The sequence below is a fragment of the Vulpes vulpes genome, chromosome 14 (assembly GCF_048418805.1).
Source record: "Vulpes vulpes isolate BD-2025 chromosome 14, VulVul3, whole genome shotgun sequence".
NCBI classification, from domain to species: Eukaryota; Metazoa; Chordata; class Mammalia; order Carnivora; family Canidae; genus Vulpes; species Vulpes vulpes.
The window spans coordinates 3,315,943-3,335,011 of record NC_132793.1 but is presented as its reverse complement, the minus strand read 5'-3'; the positions used below and the strand labels follow the sequence as shown (position 1 = coordinate 3,335,011).

The window sequence follows — 19,069 nt, the reverse complement described above, 5'->3', positions numbered from 1 at the left end:
GGCAGAGGACATGAAGAGGATGTGGATGGCAGACCTGGGTGGCTTTGCTGGGAGCCCTCAAACACCACCCCCAATACTGCTCCGTCCCTCTTGCTGAGCCACAAGGAGGCCTAGGGTCACACCATTTGTTCCTAATGCACAAGCCAGTCCCTCTGGGAGGGGACATGTGCCCGATTCACAGTTGAAAAGACTGGCTTAGGGGGCCCCAGCAACAGATCCTACAGCTAATAGAGACCTGACCTGACCCCAGTTCTGGGCCTGAAGCTTGTAACCCTCCTCCCCCCACTGCTCTTTCTGCAAAAACCTTCTTCCCCTTCCTTCACCTGGTCAGCCCCTTTGCATCTCTGTCCCTACTTTAGGGGAGCCAACCCCATAGCAACATGCATCTTGCCTTCTGGTATATGTCGCATCACTTCCCCTTACCCAGTGAGTTGAATGGTGTCCCCTCCAGATGCACGTCTACCCAGAACCTCAGAACATGGCCTTCTTTGGCACGGGGTCTTTGCAGACACATTTCCATCAGGATCAAGGTGAAATCCTCCTGCCATAGGGTGGGTCCTAAATCCAATAAGAATGTCCTTCCGAGAGACCGAGTTTGCAGTGACCCGCTTGCATGCCAAGGCCTGCCGAGGGTTGCCAGCAGCCACCAGGAGCTGGAGGGAAGCCTGGCATGTGTCTCTCTCAGCCCTCAGAAGGCTCCAGCCCTGCTGACACCTTGGTTTCAGACTTCTGACGTCAGCAACCATGAGAGAATGAAGTCCGGTTGTTCTGAGTCCCAGCTTGTGGGACTTTGGGACAGCAGCCTGGGACCCCACCGGATCCCAGTGCTGGCATACAGCAGGTGCTCAGCGAGTGCACGTGGCTGTGATGGAAGGAGCAGGTGGGGGTCCTGAGCCCCGCCTGCCTGCTTCTAACCTCTGGAATGAGTCTAAGCCTGCAGTGTGCCCGTGACCTGGCCACACGGATAAGAGTCAAAGTTCTGAGGCAGAACCACACGGTCCTGCGTCTCCTTACCGTCTTGTGATAATTTTCTTCCCCGCCCGCGGAGACCTGGCACAATTGGCAATCGGATAGGCACCACCCACCACGTTTCATTCTGGCTCCTGTGTAATTGGTTCTGGTCCCTGGATAACCCAGCAGCCCCGAGACGTCCTGCCTCTGCCGCTCGGGACAGATCAGGCCTCAGGCTGCACGTGTCCCCGACGTGACTCCGCTGCTTGTTCACGCAGCCGAAATGCTCGGTCCCCAGGGCCTCACGTTCGGCACCTCTGACTTCCACCCTCCCCTTTCAGGGGGCTCCAGAGCATCACGGGGGATTCGTCTGGGGACTGGATTAGGAGCGGGAGAGCTCCGGAGGGTGGCTTCAGTCTGGATCTCTTTTTTAAAGAGCTGAGACCACATTTTGGTGACTTTTGTCTTAATTTTCTCCCTTCTCCCTCTTTTTCCTCCCCTTTTGCGGGAAACGTTGGCTTCAGCCTGTGAGCACTAGGTGGCAGCAGAGGCCCCGTACCTGAGCTTCACTGGGACCCAGGGGGACGGTGTGCCCAAAGCTGAGTCCCCACGGGGCTCGCTCTTGTCTGACATTGTGACCCCAGCCCCCACCAGAGGTCAGGGCATCGTCCCCTCACCCCCAGGCCCACTTGCGGACTTGCTTTGCTGAGTCTCTATGGTGTTTAATTTTTTTTTTTAATGAGTTGCCAACATTGTAAACATTCAGGTATGTTTAAGTGTTAAATATTGGAATGTGTGTAGAACAGTGAAACAGGTGTAAAAATCTTTTACCTGTAATCCTGATTTGTGGCTCCTCTTGAGAAGTCTTCGTAGCTGGCAACCCCGAGTCCCAGCAGCCGCATTAAGGTGAGCAGGTGCTCTTGTGTTTGCTGAAACCCTTGTACCACCCCCCCCCCCCCCCCGCCATCATAGGAATTGCCTGAGGTCCTTTGGCTCACCTGTGTCTCACCTGCCTGGACCCGTGTGAGTTAACCCCCCCAGGGCAGAGCGGCTCCTGCCCCTGTCCAGCTAGGGGACAGTCGCCCGTCTGGGTGGGGGTCCTGTGGCCTCTGCCAGCTGTAGTTGGAGTCGTGCTGCCAGGTTCCAGTCCCAGCCCCTGCTACATCCTGGAGGCACAAGTCGGAGGTGGCTCCGGAGCCTGGTTCCTCACGTGAGAAGCGGGAGTGAGGGCCTCATCGCTGGCCCCGGCGAGCCAGGGACGGTGCTCAGCAGAGCGGCACGTGGGAAACGCTTGTTCGGGGTGCCCGTGACTGACAGCGTGTGGAGACCCCGTTAGAGGCCAGGCTGAGTGAGCACAGGCAGGCTGTGTCACCTCATCACCTCACTTTCCCTGGGCTGTGACGGCCTCCTAGTAGGGTGGGGTGAGGGTTCCAGCAGCAGCAGCGGAGCGTCACCTGCTCCAGTGGGGTCCCTGTGATGAGCAGGGGCCGCCCTGCATGGGGGCTAAGCCAGGGGGTGTAGGCTACTGGGGGTGGCCCTGAGGGCCATGCTCGGAATGGAGCCCCCACCCTGCCCTGCCTGTGACTGGCGCCGTCTCATCCTCGGGTGTCAGTCGCTCAGGTGGACCTTCTACTGACCTCTCTGTGGTCCAGCCCACCTGCGTACCATCCCCCCAGGTGTACTTGGCCCACCTGTGTCCCCCACCCTCAGGTGTGCTCAGCTTACCTGCCTGGCTCCGCTCTCCCTAAAATCCTCGTGTTGGCTTTCTGTCTGCCTTTCCTCTCGTGGCTCCACCCAGCCGTCCTCGAGGCCCTTTGAGGGCAAGGCCTGGGCTGTTTGGCGTTACCTGGCTGTGCCCACAGAAGCAGGTGCTGTGAAGAAAGCAAAATGACACATGACATGTTTCAACAAGATGTATAGTTTTCCTTCTAGTTTTTGTTTTTAATTGGCACTGTCCACATTCTCGGATTGCATCAGAAAGGCTTTGCCTGTCAGTGGTTTGGATCTGTGTCTGTCTGTGTCTCTGTCCCTCTTCCTGTTGAGGCTAAAAAGGGAGGTGATTTGTTTGTATCCAGTCAAGCAAAGTGGTGGAGCCTGGAGCCTGCCTCTGCGGAGGCCTGTTTGGGAGCGAGTCTGTGTCTGAATGTAGCACGGGGGTCAGGGAGCACCCGGGCTCCTGCTGCCCGGTCAGGGAGCTCTTGGCCCATTTTACGGATAAGAAGGCTGAGGCTCTGGGGCTTTTACAGCTGCTAAGTAGCAGATCGAGGCTGGGGGTCAGATCTGGGCAATGGGCAAACCCAAGCTGTGTGGCGCCCTGAGCCCCCGATGCCGTGGAGGGCTTGCCGTGCACGTTCAGGAAGTACCTGGCACGGGGAGGGAAGCTTCGCCTCCCTAGGGTGGAACTGAGCACACCTAGTCTGGGTCTTCAAACTCAGTTCATGTGTACGAGCGTGTCGCACACGTGTTAAGTGCCAGGCCTCGGGCTACGGCAGGAAGAATGGAAGATACGGGCTCTGCCCAGAGGCGCAAAGTCGGGTGAGGAGGGCAGACCCGAGGAAGGAATTCATCCCAAGTGGGAGGAGAGGGGTGTCCGGGCTGCCTTGAGTCCCACGGGGCAGGTGCGACGGGCTCTGCACGAGGGTGCAGATTCACAGAAGGTCTCCTGAGGAAGTGAGATTGGTGTAGACGGGAGGGGGAGAGCATTTCAGGCAGGGGGAACAGCCTGTGCAAAGGCTCAGGGTAGAGCATGTGGTTCCCTCGAGGACTAGAAAGCTCCCTCTGCCCTACAGCGAAGAGAGCTTGCGGGGACAGTGGAGGGGAGAAGAAGCCTGAGCACTGAGGGGGGTGGCCTACGGGGCTCTGGGGTGCTGTGCTGAGAATGCAAGAGGCTCACCTTCCTGAAAGCTCCCACTGGGTGAGGCTCGGGGGGGGGTGGTTGGAGGAGATGGGGGGGGCTGTGATCATGCTGGGTCCAGGCTGAGTGACTCTGGCAGAGCTCGAGGAACTACGCTGGCTTCCACAGTAGGAAGTGTAGCTTCAAGAAGCCGAATCTGTGGCAGAGAAACGGGAAGGAGGGTTTTCTGCACCTGAGACCTTGCCCGGGGCCTGTTGTCACGGGTGTCTGTGGAGCTCAGCTCCTGGGGTTGGAGGCAGGAGGTCCCGCGGACGGAGCTGGGCAGAGGTGAACCTCATCTCGGGCTCTGGGGGCAGGGGACCTGGCGCGACATCCAGAACAGGATGTGAGGGTCACGTGGCCGGGGGCTGTGTCCTCTGCTCCTGGGCTTGGGTCTTTCTGCAGAGTCCCTCCTCCCAGAGACTTACACTCCTGTCGTCCCTCTCATGCTCCAGGCCAGCCTGTGCTCTTCCAAGGCCCTGGCGGGAAGAGCACGGACCCTCCCCTCCGAGGACAGCTCTCCACGCCCACGGGGTCTCCACATCTCACCACTGTCCACCGGCCGCTGCCCCCCAGCCGTGTCATTGAGGAGCTGCACAGGGCGCTGGCCACCAAGCATCGCCAGGACAGGTGAGGCCCTCCCCCCTGGTCAGGAGACCCACGTGCCCAAATCCCCACCAGCCTCGTGCTCTTCACCTATGTGGTCATGGGGCTCAATGCACAGCTGTCACCATCCCAGAATTCTTAATTTTTGGATAAGAGCATCACCTTTTTACTTTGCACAGAGCTCTGGTCTGGGTTGCCACGTTCTGGGAGAGGACGTTCAGGGGGTGCACACATGGGAACCTGGCCACAGAGCCCCCCCCCCCCCCGCATTTCTCCTGATGGATCCAGGCTAGGATGGGGGCACCCGTGGAAGAGAAGTAGATGTCACACTGGCCCAGGACTCTGAAGACTTGGAGTTTTCATTAGGCAAGAGTGCAAGGAAGCCCGTTCTGGAAGTTTTTACTCTTTTATTTTTGATCTCGCATGTCCATAGACCGTGAAAGAGAAATGAGTTGATGCAGGGCAGAGCAGTTAGGTAGCAGGGCCCGTGTATGGTTTGGCAGAAGCATGGCACAGAGGACCCGGGCCTTTGCTGCACGGAGTGGGACGGGATCCTAACGTGCCTCTCTCCTGCATGTGCCATCCGGGGCCGCTAGGCCCGTGGATGCGGGACGGAGGCCGCGGGGCCCCCTTTGTGATACCATCACAAGCCAGGTCCTCCGACGAGGCGGGCAGCGTGTAACCCTAACTGTCTTCTGGTTCAGTTTTCAAGGAAGGGACAATAAAGCATCCCCGAAGAAGCGCGTGGACGTGCGCCTGTCCAGGACGTGCAGCGTGGAGCGGGGCAAGGACAGGGAGGAGGCTTGGAGCTTCGACGGGATCTCGGACAGCAAGCGGACCGCGGCCAAAGGGTCTGAGGAGGACAAGGAGAACCTGATCGTGAACTCAGAGCTCAAGGATGACCTGCTGGTGTATCAGGACGAGGAGGCGCTGAACGACTCCATCATCTCTGGTGAGGAGGGCCCGGAGCCTGCTGTGCGGGATCGTGGGCCGCCCTGGGGGCCACAGGGCCTGGGGACGAGGAGGCACCTCGAGAGCGCGGAGGAGGGGACAGGGCCAGGCCAGGCTGCCCCCAGCAGGAGGGGAGGGGGCTGTGTCTCTGAGGATGAGCAGGGGGGCCCCTGCAGACTGGCGGGTGGGGTTGGGAGATGCACAGTGAAGCCGGATTATTTTGGTAACTGCATATTGGTTTTTGTGTGTTTTTGAAAACACGCGAAAGAGGCTCAGTAAGTAACTTTGCGGGTGTCACTGCTTAGGGAGATGTGGCAAAAGTCATATAGGTGGTACGCCGAGGGCTAACTTTTGGAAAATAGAGCAAAGAATGCTGCCGGGAAGGCGAGGCTGAAGCAGGAGGGAGAGGCCCGGGGTCCTGCGACCATCCAGGTGTGGCACGTGTGTGACCATGCCTGCGTGTGTGGGTGCTCATCCAGGGACGTCAGCTCACGTGGGCTCTGGAGCTCGGCACTGCTCCATCCAGGCTTCTGGACTCAGGTTCAGGGAGGTGGAAGGAGCGGAGGTGCAGGTCAGGCCAAGGGAGCACAGGGCGGGTCCCCTGCAGGCTGTCCAGGCTGTGCTGAGGGCCTGCTCCTTGCAGGAAGGTCGATCTCCTGGTGACTGTCACCACCATGGGCAGAGCTCTGGGTCGAGGCACCGGGGACCCAGCCCAGCAAATGGCTTCTTCCTTGGGTGTTGGGTGGCAACTGAGGAAGGGGGTTGACATTGACCTGGGTCCTGGCTGGTCCCCAGGGAGGTGGTACCATGACCAGGTGGATAGAGCCTGGGGTTAGACAGCAGCCTCGCTGCCACCCTTCCTGTCCACTTGCATCCTTCTGAGCCTTTTCCACCCCGGCCAGCGAAGCCTGTGAGGAACACCAGCCTCCGGTGCATTGGGAAGACGCTGACTTTGATCACTGAACCAGAAACCTGGAGCCGGTCACTGGCCGGGGGATCTGGACATGTCTGAGGAGCTGCGGCCTGTGGGCTTCCCCAAGCTTACCTGGCCCCAGGACTGTCTTCCTTGAATACCCGTCAGCCTCTGAGGGACGGGGTCAGGAGGGAGATCTCTGATAACGGCTGGTGTAAGCGAGGGTGCCAGGCTGGCACAGGTGCCTTCAAGCTCAGCACCAGTGACATCAGGGGCTGGGTGGTTCTCTGGGGCAGGGTGAGGGCTGCCCTGTGCCTTGGAGGATGTTGAGCAGCATCTTTGGCCTACACCCCCTGGACTAGCTCCCTCCAGCTCTAGGGGTGGACGTGTCTGCCTCTTTGGCTGCCCGTGGCTCCAGACGCTCCTGGGCTTGGCAGCTGCTTCCCCCAGTCTCTGTATCTCCTCAGTTTCTCCTCTTCTCCCTGGGCCCTCTCCCTTTCTCCCATCTAAGTACTAACCAGACCTGACCCTGCTGAGCTCCTGAGATCAGATGAGATAATCTGGATAATTATGGGTGAGTCTCCTCGTTTTGACATCCATGAGTACATCTACAAAAAATAAATTGCATCTTTTCCCAAATAAGGTCGCATTCATAAGTATAGGGTACACACATCTTTAGGGGTCACCATTCCACCTCTCCAGCCACTCCCAGTGGCATAACAGGCTCCTCACTGAGCCACTGTGGTCTAATGGGAGCAGGAGGGTAGGACTCCTCCTAGAAACTCTGTTGCTAACGTGCACAGGCTCGCCACCAAGCTGCCCGGGAATGTGCTGCACTTACTGCACTTGCAGAGCCTGGACAGAGCATCCTCTCCTCTGTCCCTTCTTCTGTGGGCACCGCTGTTCTGGGTTCATGGTCAAGATCTCACATTCAACCCTAAGAACATCCTGCCATGGGCTGGGCTTGTTGCACATGCCATCAGGACTTCCTGGAGATTCTTCTGCAAATTGAGCCTGTGGGGGCTCATCCCAGGTGCATGATACGGCGTTCCCAAACCATGGAAATACAGCGTGGGAAGGGGTTTCCTTGATTTTACACATTCTCCTATGTGTTCATAATTCTCTCAAAGTTAAGAGCCTCTCAGATAAAGTACTTGGAAGGAAAAGTTCTATTTTGTACTAGAAAAAGTCTAGAAACGTTACCTTGTGAAGGAATGTTACTCACGGAAGGAAGGGCCCATGAAAACGTTCTGCTTTGCGTGGAAGGACAGTAGCGGCAGGGATCAGTTATTTGCTTCTTTTGGATTCAAGAAGCTTTGCAGGCATTGTCCCGTCCCACATGATCAGCCCAAAGATGTGCCATCCTGAGTTCTGTAATAAGGTGGCATCCTATGCATCTGAGTCAGAATTTCATTTCTAGAGCTGGGGGTGGCCCCGTCCAAGGCAGGTCGCCTTATGGATCCGCCGGAAGGCTGTCCGACCTGGCTGAGTTGGAGTGAAAAAAAAAATGTATCTGTTGTACTCTGAGTCTGACAATGGATTTCCATGCAGAGCAAATCAAATGTCTTGGTCAACACAGAAAGATGTGTGACGGACGGCGGATTGATGCTTCGTGCCCGCCTGCAGCGGTAGAGATACCTTCACGGGCATGTACAGTCAGTGCTCGGCAAAAACAGGACGCCGGGGGCGTTCTCAGCTTCAGCAAAAGTGAATCATGAAGGTTTAATTCTTTTTACGAGCAGTTGTAGGTCCACAAGAAAATTAGGAGAGAGTTAGAGAGACTTCCATGAGCGTCCCCAGCCCCGCACCCGCATCGCCTCCCTGTTACCAGCGTCCCTCCAGAGTGGTGTGTTTGTGACAGTTGACGAGCCCGCCCTGACCCCTCATCCCTCAAAGGGTTCAGTCTCCGTGTTGTGCATTCTGTGGGTTTAGGCAAGTCGACAATGACTTGTGTCTGCCATGATTTCATTCAGAGAATTTCCACTGCTCCAAAAATCCTCCGTGCTCCCCCTGTTCATCCCTCCCACCCCCACCCACACCCCCACCCCCACGACCGCTGAGCTTCTTATTGTCTGATTGTCTGTAGTTTCACTTTTCAGGAATGTCATATGGTTGAAATCACGCAGCGTGTACCCTTTCCAGACAGGCTTCTTTCACTTAGTAATACGCATTCAGGTTTTCCTCCGTGTCTCTTCATGGCTTGATGGCTCATTTCTTCTCCGTGCTGAATGGTGTTTCATTGTCTGGATGGGCCGCAGTTTATCCGTTCCCTCCCGAAGGACACTCTGGTCCCTGCCAAGTTTTGGTAATAATATATACAGCTGCCATACAAACCCATGTGCAGTTCTTTTGTGTGTGTGGACGTGATTTTTCACCTCTTTTGAGCAAATACCATGCAGCCCGATTGCTAGATTGGTATGCTAAGACCATGTTTAGATTTGTAAGAAACCATCCAGTGGTCTTTGAAGTGGCTGCGCCATTGCCCATTCCCACCAGCTTGAATGAGCGCTCCTGCTGCCCCATGTCCTTGCCAACGTCTGGTGTCATCAGCGCTCTGGATTTTGACCCTTCTCAGAGGTGTGTGGTGGGTGCTGGTTTTAATTTGCGTTTCCCTGAGGACCTACGATGTGGAGCATCTCTGCATGCTCGCTTGCTACCTGTGTATCTTTGGTGGGGTGTCAGAGTTTTGGATCCATTTTTTAATCGGGTTATCTGTTTGCTTAGGGTTGAGTTTTAACAATTCTTTATATTCAGGATGAAGAGTCCTTTATCAGATGTAACTTTTGGAAATATTTTCTCCCAGCCCGTGTCCTCTCTTGTTCTCTTGACATTGTCTTTCACAGAGCAGAGGTTTTTAGTTTTAATGGAGTCTAGTTTATTGATTATTTTTATCATGTGTTGTGCTTTGAGCAGTGTATCTAAAAGGACATCACCATATTCAAACTCACTTAGGTTTTCTCATGTCGTCCTCTAAGAGTTTTATAGTTTGGAATTTTACATTTAGGTGTATGACCTATTGTGTGAAGGTTATATGGCCCATGTCAAGATTCTTTTAATTTTTTCCATGCGACTGTCCAGTTCTAGCCAATTTGCTAATTAATTTATTTAATGTAGAATTTTAATTCATCATAAAAATTTAAAATTTATTTAACAATTTAACATTTTTAGACATTTTTTTTAAGTAGGCTCCATGCCCAGCATGGAGCCCAGTGCTGGGCTTGAACTCATGACCCTGAGATCAAGACCTGAGATGAGACCAAGAATCAGACACCTAACCGACTGACTGAACCAGGCACCTCTAATATTTATTTAACAATTTAAAGAATTATTCCAAATATAATGTTGAGGATTTTTGCACTGGTGTTCATGAGAGATTTTGGTCTATAGTGTTTCTTTCCCCACAGTGTCTAATACCAATAATTTTGGTATTAGGGGAATGCTGGCCTCAGAGTGAATTAGCATCCTGTTCTCAGCTTCTGTCCTCTGCAGGAGATTGCAGAGAATTGGTATAATTTCCTTAAAATTTCAGTAGAATTCACCAGTGAACCCATCTTGGCCTAGTGCTTTCTGTTTGGAAGGTTATTAATTATTGATTCAATTCCTTTAATAGATTTAGGCTTGTTCAGATCATCTGTTTATTCTTGTGATTTTGGACAGATTGTGTCCTTCGAGAAATTGGTCCACTTCCTCCAGGTCATGCAGTTTGTGGGAATGGAGTTGTTCATAGTATATCTTTATTCTTTTAATGTCTATGGGATCTGTAGTGATGTCCCTTCTTTCATTTCTGATATTAGTAATTTGTGGCCTCTATCTTTTTTTTCCCTTAGTTATCCTGGCTGGAGGTTAATCAATTTTATTGATCTTTTCAAAGAACCAGCTTTTGGTTTCATTGATTTTTCTCTGTTGATTAGCTATTTGTTTTTAAAGATTTATTTATTTATTAGAGATACAAAGAGAGAGAGAGACAGAGAGACAGACAGGCAGAGGGAGAAACAGGCTCCCTGCATAGAGCCTGACGTGGGACTAGATCCCGGGTCTCCAGGATCACGCCGTAGGCCAAAGGCAGCACTAAACTGCTAAGCCACTGGAGCTGCCCTGATTTGCTATTTTGAATATCACCGATGTCTGCTCCAATTCTTATTTCTCTCCTTCTACTTACTCTGGATTTAATTTGTTCTTTTTTTCTAGTTTCTTAAGGTGGAAATTTCAGATAACTGATTTATTTATTTATTTATTTATTTATTTTTAAAGATTTTATTTATTCATGAGAGACAGAGAGGGAGAGGGGGGCAGAGACACAGGCAGTTCTTTTGAAAGAACTGAAATTTGAGCTGGGTCGACCTTTGCCACTGCATTTCTTAAAGCAGGCATCAAAAGCTCGCAAGGTTGATGTGAAACAGCACACTTTAGCCAAATATCTCACGGAGCTGACTCTCATTGACCACGACATGGTGCATTATCACCCTTCAAAGGTGGCAGCGGCTGTTTCCTGCCTGTCTCAAAAGATTCTGGGCCAAGGAAAATGGAAATTAGAGCAGCAGTATTATACTGGATACACAGAGAATGAACTATTGGAAGTCATGCAGCAAGCACATGGCCAAAAATGTAGTGAAAGTTAATGAAAACTTAACAATTCATTGCCATCAAGAATAAGTGTGTAAGCAGCAAACTCCTGAAGATCAGCACAATTCCTCAGCTGAACTCAAAAGCCAACCAAGAGCCTGCCTCACCTCTGATGGGACCGGTCCTAGGCTGCCGTGGCCCTGAGGGGAGAATGCTTTGTCCGTGCACTTTGTCTTGCTGATTTGGAACTCTTCACTTTGTATATAGTCCTCTGGTCTATTTCATGAAACCTTTTCTTAGACCTATTTTCTAAGTGTATATTGAGGAAAAATAAAGCTATTAATTGAAAAAAAAAGGCAGAGGGAGAAGCGGGCTCCTCACAGGGAGCCCAATGTGGGACTCCGTCTGGGACCCCAGGATCACGCCCTGAGCCAAAGACAGATGCTCAACTGCTGAGCCACCCAGGGACTGATCAGCCATCCCAGATGACTGATTTTAGATCTTTCTTCTTTTCTTTTTTAAATACTTTATTTATTTATTTATTCATGAGACACACACATACACACACACAGACAGAGAGCGAGAGAGGCAGAGACACAGGCAGAGGGTAAAGCAGGCTCCATGCAGGGAGCCCAATACAGGACTCGATCCCCGGCCTCCAGGATCATGCCCCGGGGCGAAGGCAGGCACCAAACCGCTGAGCCACCCAGGGATCCCTCTTTCATCTTTTCTAATCCATGCATTCAGTGCTATAATTTTTCCTCTAAACTCTTTTACTGTGTCCCACAAATTGCTAAGTTGTATTTTCGTTTTCATTTAGTTCAAGATATTTTAAAAATGTTGTTGAGGTTTCTTCTTTGATTCGTGTACTGTTTGGAAACATGTCGTTTAATCCCCATGTATATAGGGATTTTCCAGTTGTCATTCTGTTACTGATTACTGGTTTAATTGCATTGTGGTCTGAGAGCAGACATTATATGATTTGTATTTTTTTAAATATGTGAGGGTATGTATTCTGGCCCAGAATGAGCTGAATCTTGGTGAATGTTCCATGTGACCTTGAAAACAATGTGTGCTCTGCTCTTGCTGAGTGAAGTAGCCTGTGGGTGTCAGTCATACCCAGTTGGCTGAAGGGCTCTGGATTCCACCAAGTGCTTACTGATTTTCCATTCCTGGATCTGCCCACATCTGAGAGAGGGGTGTGGAGTCTCAGTGATGAGAGTGTGTTTATCTACTCTTTGTATTACATTTTTATCAAATAGTTTGACATGCTGTTGTTAGGTGCATACTCGTCAAGGACCATTACGTGTTCTTTGAGAAGTGGCCCCTTTGGCATATGGCATGCCATTCCTTATCCCCGATGACCTTCCTTGCTTTGACATCCACCCTTCTAAAATTAACATAGTCACTCCTGCTTTCTTTCCATTAGTGTTAGCATAGTATATTTCTCTCCATCCATTTGCTCCCAATCTCTACGTGTCTTTGTAGCTGACATAGTTTCTTTAGACAACACAGAGTTGAGTCTTGTTTTTTTGATCCACTCTAACAGTCTCTGCCTTTTAATTGGTGTATTCAGGCCATTGACATTCAAAGTGGTTTGTAATGTAGCTGGATTAATATCTACCATATTTGTTACTGATTTCTACTTATTGCCTTTGCTCTTTGTTCTTCTCTTCTACCATTTGTGGTTTTATTTTTTATTTATTTTAATTTCAATATAGTTAATATACAGTGTTACATTAGTTTCAATATAATGATTCAACACTTTCATACATGATCAGGTGCTCATCACGACAAGTGCACTCCTTAATCTCCATTACCTGTTTTATCCACATCCCTATCCATCTCCTCACTGGTAACCATCAGTTTGTTCTCTATAGTTAAGGGTCTGTTTCTTGCTTTGTCTCCTTTTTCCCCTTTATTTATTTATTTTGTTTCTTAAATTCCACATATGAGTGAGATCATATAGTATTTGTCATTCTCTGACTTGTGTCACTTAGCATTATACCTCTAGCTCCATCCATTTTGTTGCAAATGGTAGGATTTCATTCTTCTTTATGGCTGAGTAATACTCATTGTATATGTGTACCACTTCTTTATTCATCTGTTGATGGACACTTGGGCTGCTTCCATAATTTGGTTATTGTAAATGATGTTGGAGTAAGCATAAGGATGCATGTAACCTTTCAAATGTAGTATTTTTGTATTTTGGGGGTAGATACTCAGTAGTACAATTACTGGATCATATGGCAGTTCTATTTTTAATTTTTTGAGGACCTTCCATCCTGTCTTCCACAGTGGCGGCACTGTTGCATTCCCTCCAGCCATGCATGAGGGTTCCTTTTTCTCCACATCCTCACCAATAATTGGTCTTTGTTTTTTTATTTTAGCCATTCTGACATGTGTGAAGTGATATCTCCTCATGGTTTTGATTTGCATTTCCCTGACGATGAGTGATGTTGAGCATCTTTTCATGTGTCTGTTTCCCATCTGCGTGTCTTTTTTTGAAAACTTTCTGTTCGTGTATTCTACCTATTTTTGATTCAATTGCTTTTTTGGTGTTGGATTGTGTAAGTATATTTTAAATACTAATCTTTTATAAGCTATGTCATTTGCAAATATCTTCTCCCGTTCAGTAGGTTGTCTTTTATTTTTGTTGGTTCTTTCCTTTGCTATGCAGAAGCTTTTTATTTGATATAGTCCCAATAGTTTATTTTTGCTTTTGTTTCCCTTGCCTCAGGAGATCTATCTAGAAAAATATTAGTATGCCCAACGTCAGAGAAATTATTGCCTGTGCTCTCTTCTAGTATTCTCATGCTTTTAGGTCTTACATTTAGGGCCCTCATCCATTATGAGTTTATTTTTGTGTATGGTGTTAGAAAGTGGTTCAGTATCATCCTTTTGCATGTAGCTGTCCAGTTTTCCCAATGCCATTTGTTTCAGAGACTCTCTTTTCCCACTGCATATTCTTGCCTCCTTTGTCAAAGATTGATAATATGATTGTGCATTCATTTCTGAGTCTTCTTTTCTGTTCTATGAATTTGTGTGTCTGTTTTTGTGCCAGTACCAACAGTACTTCCTTATAATTTGGAATTGTGATGCCTTTAGCTTCATTTTTCTGTTTCAAGATTGTTTTGGCTATTTGAGGTCTTTTGTTGTTCTGTACAGACTTTAGGATAGTCCTAGTTCTGTTCTGTTGGTATTTTTGATAGGGATTGCGTTAAGTCTAGATTTCTTTGGGTAGTATGGACAATTTAACAATATTTGTTCTTTCAATCCATGAGCATAGAATGTCTTTCCATTTGTTTCTGTCATCTTCAATTTCTTTCATCAGTGTTTTATAGTTTTTGGAGTACAGGCTTTCACCTCCTTGGTTAAGTTAATTCCTATCTTTGGTGCAATTATAAATAGTACTTTCTTAATTTCTCTTTCTGCTATGTCATATAATTGCAACAGATTTCTGTACATTGATTACATATTCTGTGACCTTAATGAATTCATTTATCAGTTCTAGTAGTTATTTTATGGCTCTAGGGTTTTCTCTATACAGTATTATGTCTTCTGCAAATAGCGAGAGCTTGACTTCTCCTTACCAATTTGGATGTCTTGTATTTCTTTTCCTTGTCTTATTGCTGTGGCTAAGACTTCCAGTTCTGTGTTGAATAAAGTGGTGAGAATGAACATCCCTATCTTCTTCCTGAGCTTAGGGGAAAAGCTGTCAGTTTCTCCCCATTGAGTATGATGTTCACTGTGGGTTTTCATATAAGGCCTTTATTATATTGAGGTGTGTTCCCTCTAAACTTCCTTTGTTCAGGATGTTTTTTTAAAAAGATTTATTTATTTATTAGCATGTGAGTGGGGGGAGAAGCAGAGGGAGAGGGACAAGCAGACTCTATGATGAGTGTGGAGCCCAAGGTGGGGTTTGATCTCACAACCCTGAGATCATGACCTAAGCTAGTCAAGAGTCGGACTTTTAACTGACTGAGCCACCCGAGCACGCCTGTTGAGGGTTGTTTTTTGTTTTTTGTTTTTGTTTTTGTTTTTTGTTAAATCATGAGTGGATGTTGTACTTTCTCAAATGGTAAATGATTTTTTTAATGTATTGTTGGATTCAGTTAATCCAACAGTTAACTAATACTTTGTTGAGGATTTTTTCATCTATGTTCATCAGTGATGTTGGCCTGTAGTTCTCTTTTTGTAATGTCTTTATCTGGCTTTGGTATCAGTGTAATACTGGTCTCCTAGAAAGAATTTGGAAGCTTTCCTCCACTTCTATTTTCTGGAGTAGTTTGAGAAGAATGAGTATGAGCTCTTCTTTAAATGTTTCGTAGAATTCACCTATGAGACCATCTGTTTCTGAACTTTTGTTTGTCGGGAGTGTTTTGATTACTGATGCAATTTCATTGCTGGTGACCTGTTCAAATTTTCTATTTCTTCCTGAATCCATTTCAGTAGGTAATATGTTTCTAGGAATTTATCCTTTTCTTCTAGGCTGTCCAATTTGTTGGCATAAAATTTTTCATAATATTCTTTTACAGTCCTTTGTATTTCTGTGTTATCATTGTTGTTTCTCCCCTTTTGTTTCTGATTTTGAGTCCTCTTTTTTTATGAGTCCAGCTATAGGTTTACCAAATTTGTTGCTCTTTTTGATGAAGCAGCTCTTCATTTCATTGATCAGTTTTTTTTAGTTTCTATATCATTTATTTCTGCTCTAATATTTATTATTGCCTTCCTTCCACTGGTTTTGGATTTTGTTCTTCTTTTTCTAGCTCATTTATATGTAAGGGTAAGTGGTTTGATATTTTTCTTCTTGAGGTAGGCCTGTATTGATATAAACTTCCCTTTTAGAGCTTTGCTGCATCCCAAGGATTTAGGACTGTTGTGTTTTCATTTTCATTTGTTTCCATGTCCTTTTAATTTTATTTATTTATTTATTTATTTATTTATTTGGTGCAAAAAAAGGTGATTTTATTAAAGCATGGGGAGAGGACTCATGGGCAGAAAGAGTTGCCACACTGGGGTTAGGAGGAATGGCTGATTATATACTTGGGAATTGGGGGAGGCAAGGGAAAAGGGAGGTGTCCAAAAGAACTTTCATCAGCTAAAGAAGACTCTCAGGATTCTGGGGGCCTGGCTGTTGCCAAGCTGAGTTTTATCCTTCTAGTAAGGCTTTAACATGAAGATAGTTGGGAGCTGCCTGGAAGAATGTTATACTCTTCATATGAGAAGCCCTTGTCAATAGGCTGCAGGTCGTAAAGGAACTTAACTCTGTTTACATTAACTTCTGCCTCTGTTTCCCATGTCACCATGGAAGGGGAGTGCTGTTAGGACTCCAGAAAGTTGAGTTATGGGTCTCTGGAAGTTAGGTTATCAGTAAGAATGCTTTTTCCTTATAAATCACTGAGATGTTGGTAAACCAAGAGAGACTCCTGTCTTGTAGGACGGTGATCTGTAGACATTAACGATTTGTTTTTCCTTTCCTTAGTTTTAGGCCAACCAGGAGTGCCTGAGGAAGGTCATACATGTCCCACCTGGGAGTGGGGAGGTGGCTGTGGGGTGTCATCTATACTTTGTCCTCAGCTTGCCTTCTGCTCCCTTGTCACTACAACACTTGACATTACCTTGGGCAGGTGTTCATATGTCCAAGCCTCAGCTTCTTAATCTTCTCAAAATACTCCATCTCTTCAGTTGAAGCATCTTATTCACTTTTATTCTTTCATTTACTTATTAACTTGAGGAATGATTCTCGGGTGCCTGGTTCTTGAGTCCTTTTCATTGATTAATTAAAGTGAGGGATGCCACAGTCCTTCAAGATTCAAGTGACAGTATCTCTGTTTCACAGTAACTACGGAACTGGGAGTTGACATGCCCACATCATTCGGGTACCAAACAAGTAAAATGAGGTTCATGTCCTGATTCATCCTGCTCTAGAGTGTTTGGCTGGCTGTGAACCATCACCCAGGATGATACAAATCAAGCAACACTTGGTGAATCTAAAGGATTTTTTCATTGGGTGGTGTATTTATGGGGGGCCCCCATAGATCAGGACTGCATCCCAGTGTCATAGTAGATGATGAAGGACTATGGTGAGCGTGCTAAGATCAACCAGAGTCTTTGACCCTCTAGGGAAGCATTTGGAAAGCAAGCACTTTGGCATGCAGCCAGACTCCTGATGGTATTCACACGGGGCGGCATTTCATTTCTGTGTGTGTTCGGTTTCCTTCGCTGGGCATTGGAGTTGATGTCATTTTGGAATATAGCTGAGATTGGTGGAATCCGGAGCCAAACGACCAAAAAATAATTCTTGAGACGTCTTTTGTGCAAAATGGTGAACAGAGCCCATGGGCAAGAAGAGCTTCTGTCCTGGGGGTTGTGTGGAGTGACTCAATGTCCTTTTTAATTTCTCCTTTCATCTCCTATTTGACCCATTCATTGTTTAGTAGCATGTTATTTAACCTCCGTGTATTTGAGCTCTTCCCAGAGTTTTCTCTTCTGGTTGACTTGTAGTTTCATAGCATCGTGGTCAGAAAAGATGCCTGGTATTATTGATCCTTTTGAGTTTATTGAGACTTGTTTTGTGGCCTAATATGTGATCTATTCTCGAAGAATGTCCCATGTGCACTTGAAAAGAATGTGTATTCTGCTGTTTTAGCATAGAATGCTCTGAATATATCTGTTAAATCCACCTGGTCCAGTGTATCATTGAAAGTCACTGTTTCCTAGTTGACTTTCTATTTGGATAGTCTGTCCATTGATGTAAGTGGGATGTTAAAGTCCCTTATTATTATGTTATCGATTAATTCCTTTCTATTTTGTTTTATGTATTTTAATGCTCCCATGTTGGGTGTGTAAATATTTCTTTTAAGATTTTATTTATTCATGAGAGACACAGAAAGAGAGAGGCAGAGACAGAGGCAGAGGGAGAAGCAGGCTCCATGCAAGGAGCCTGATGTGGGATTTGATTCTGGGACTGCGGGATCACGACCCCAGCCGAAGGCAGATGCTCAACCGCTGAGCCACCCAAGCGTCCCAGGTGTGTAAATATTTACAATTGTCATATCTTCTCTTTGGATTGTCCCCTTTTTGATTATATAATGTCTTTACCTCTTGTTACAGTCTTTGTTTTAAAGTCTTTTTATCTAAGTATTGCTACCCCAGCTTTCTTATCACATCCCTTCACTTTTAATCTGCAGATGTGTTTAGGTCTGAAATGAGCCTCTTGTGGGCACTATATAGAGAGGTCTTGTTTGTTTTATCCATTCTGTCACCCTATGTCTTTTGGTTGGAGCATTTAGTCCATTTACATTCAGTGTAATTATTGATGGTATGTATTTATTTTGTTACTTGTTACTTTGTTACTTATTTCACGGGTGTTTTTATAGTTCCTCTCTCTTCCTTTCTTGTTCTCTTTTCTCATGATTATGTGACTTTTTTTTTAGTGATATACTTGGATTCCTTTCTCTTCATTGTTTGCATATCTATTACTTGTTTTTGGTTTGTGGCTACCATTCAGTTTGTATATAACCTCTTCTGCATTTAGCAGATTATATTAAGTTGATGGTCACTTAACTTGAACCCATTCTTTACTTCTTTCCCCATCATGTCTTAAGTATATGGTGCCATACTTTACATCCTTTTATTTTGTAAGTTCCTTGACTCATTTTTTACAGACATTTTTATTGCTTTTGTGCTTCCTACTTTACTTTTACCATGGTCTTTCTTTTCCACTTGAAGAGTCCCCTTTAACATTTCTTGTAGGGCTGGTTTAGCAGTGACGAATTCCTTTAATCTTTGTTTGTCTGGGAAACTTTTTATGTTTCTTTCTTATTCTGAATGATAGCCTTTCTGGATATACTTGGCTGCAGATTTTTCCCTCTCAGCATTTTGAATATAGAATGCCATTCTCTTCTGGCCTGTAGAGTTTCTACTGAAAAATCAGTTGTTAGCCTTAGGGGTTTTCCCTGTGTATGTAACTGTCTTCTTTTTTTTTTTTTTTAATTTTAAAGGTTTTTTAAAAATTTATTTATTTATTTATTTATTTATTTATTTATTTATTTATTTATGATAGTCATACAGAGAGAGAGAGAGAGAGAGAGGCAGAGACATAGGCAGAGGGAGAAGCAGGCTCCATGCCGGGAGCCCGATGCGGAACTCGATCCCGGGTCTCCAGGATCGCGCCCTGGGCCAAAGGC

At 47.0% G+C, this 19,069-nt stretch overlaps 1 protein-coding gene across 7 annotated transcripts in view; it reads left to right on the top strand.

The window, feature by feature from the left end:
* The window catches only part of PHACTR3 (phosphatase and actin regulator 3), a 231,231-nt gene that overhangs the window by 156,186 nt on the left and 55,976 nt on the right, over positions 1-19,069 (top strand). For all 7 annotated transcript variants that reach the window (XM_072735485.1, XM_026014990.2, XM_072735489.1 and 4 more), the window contains exons 6-7: positions 4,300-4,474; positions 5,155-5,402. In XM_072735485.1, the coding sequence (XP_072591586.1) occupies positions 4,300-4,474; positions 5,155-5,402 (423 nt within the window). The remainder of the gene's footprint in view (positions 1-4,299; positions 4,475-5,154; positions 5,403-19,069) is intronic.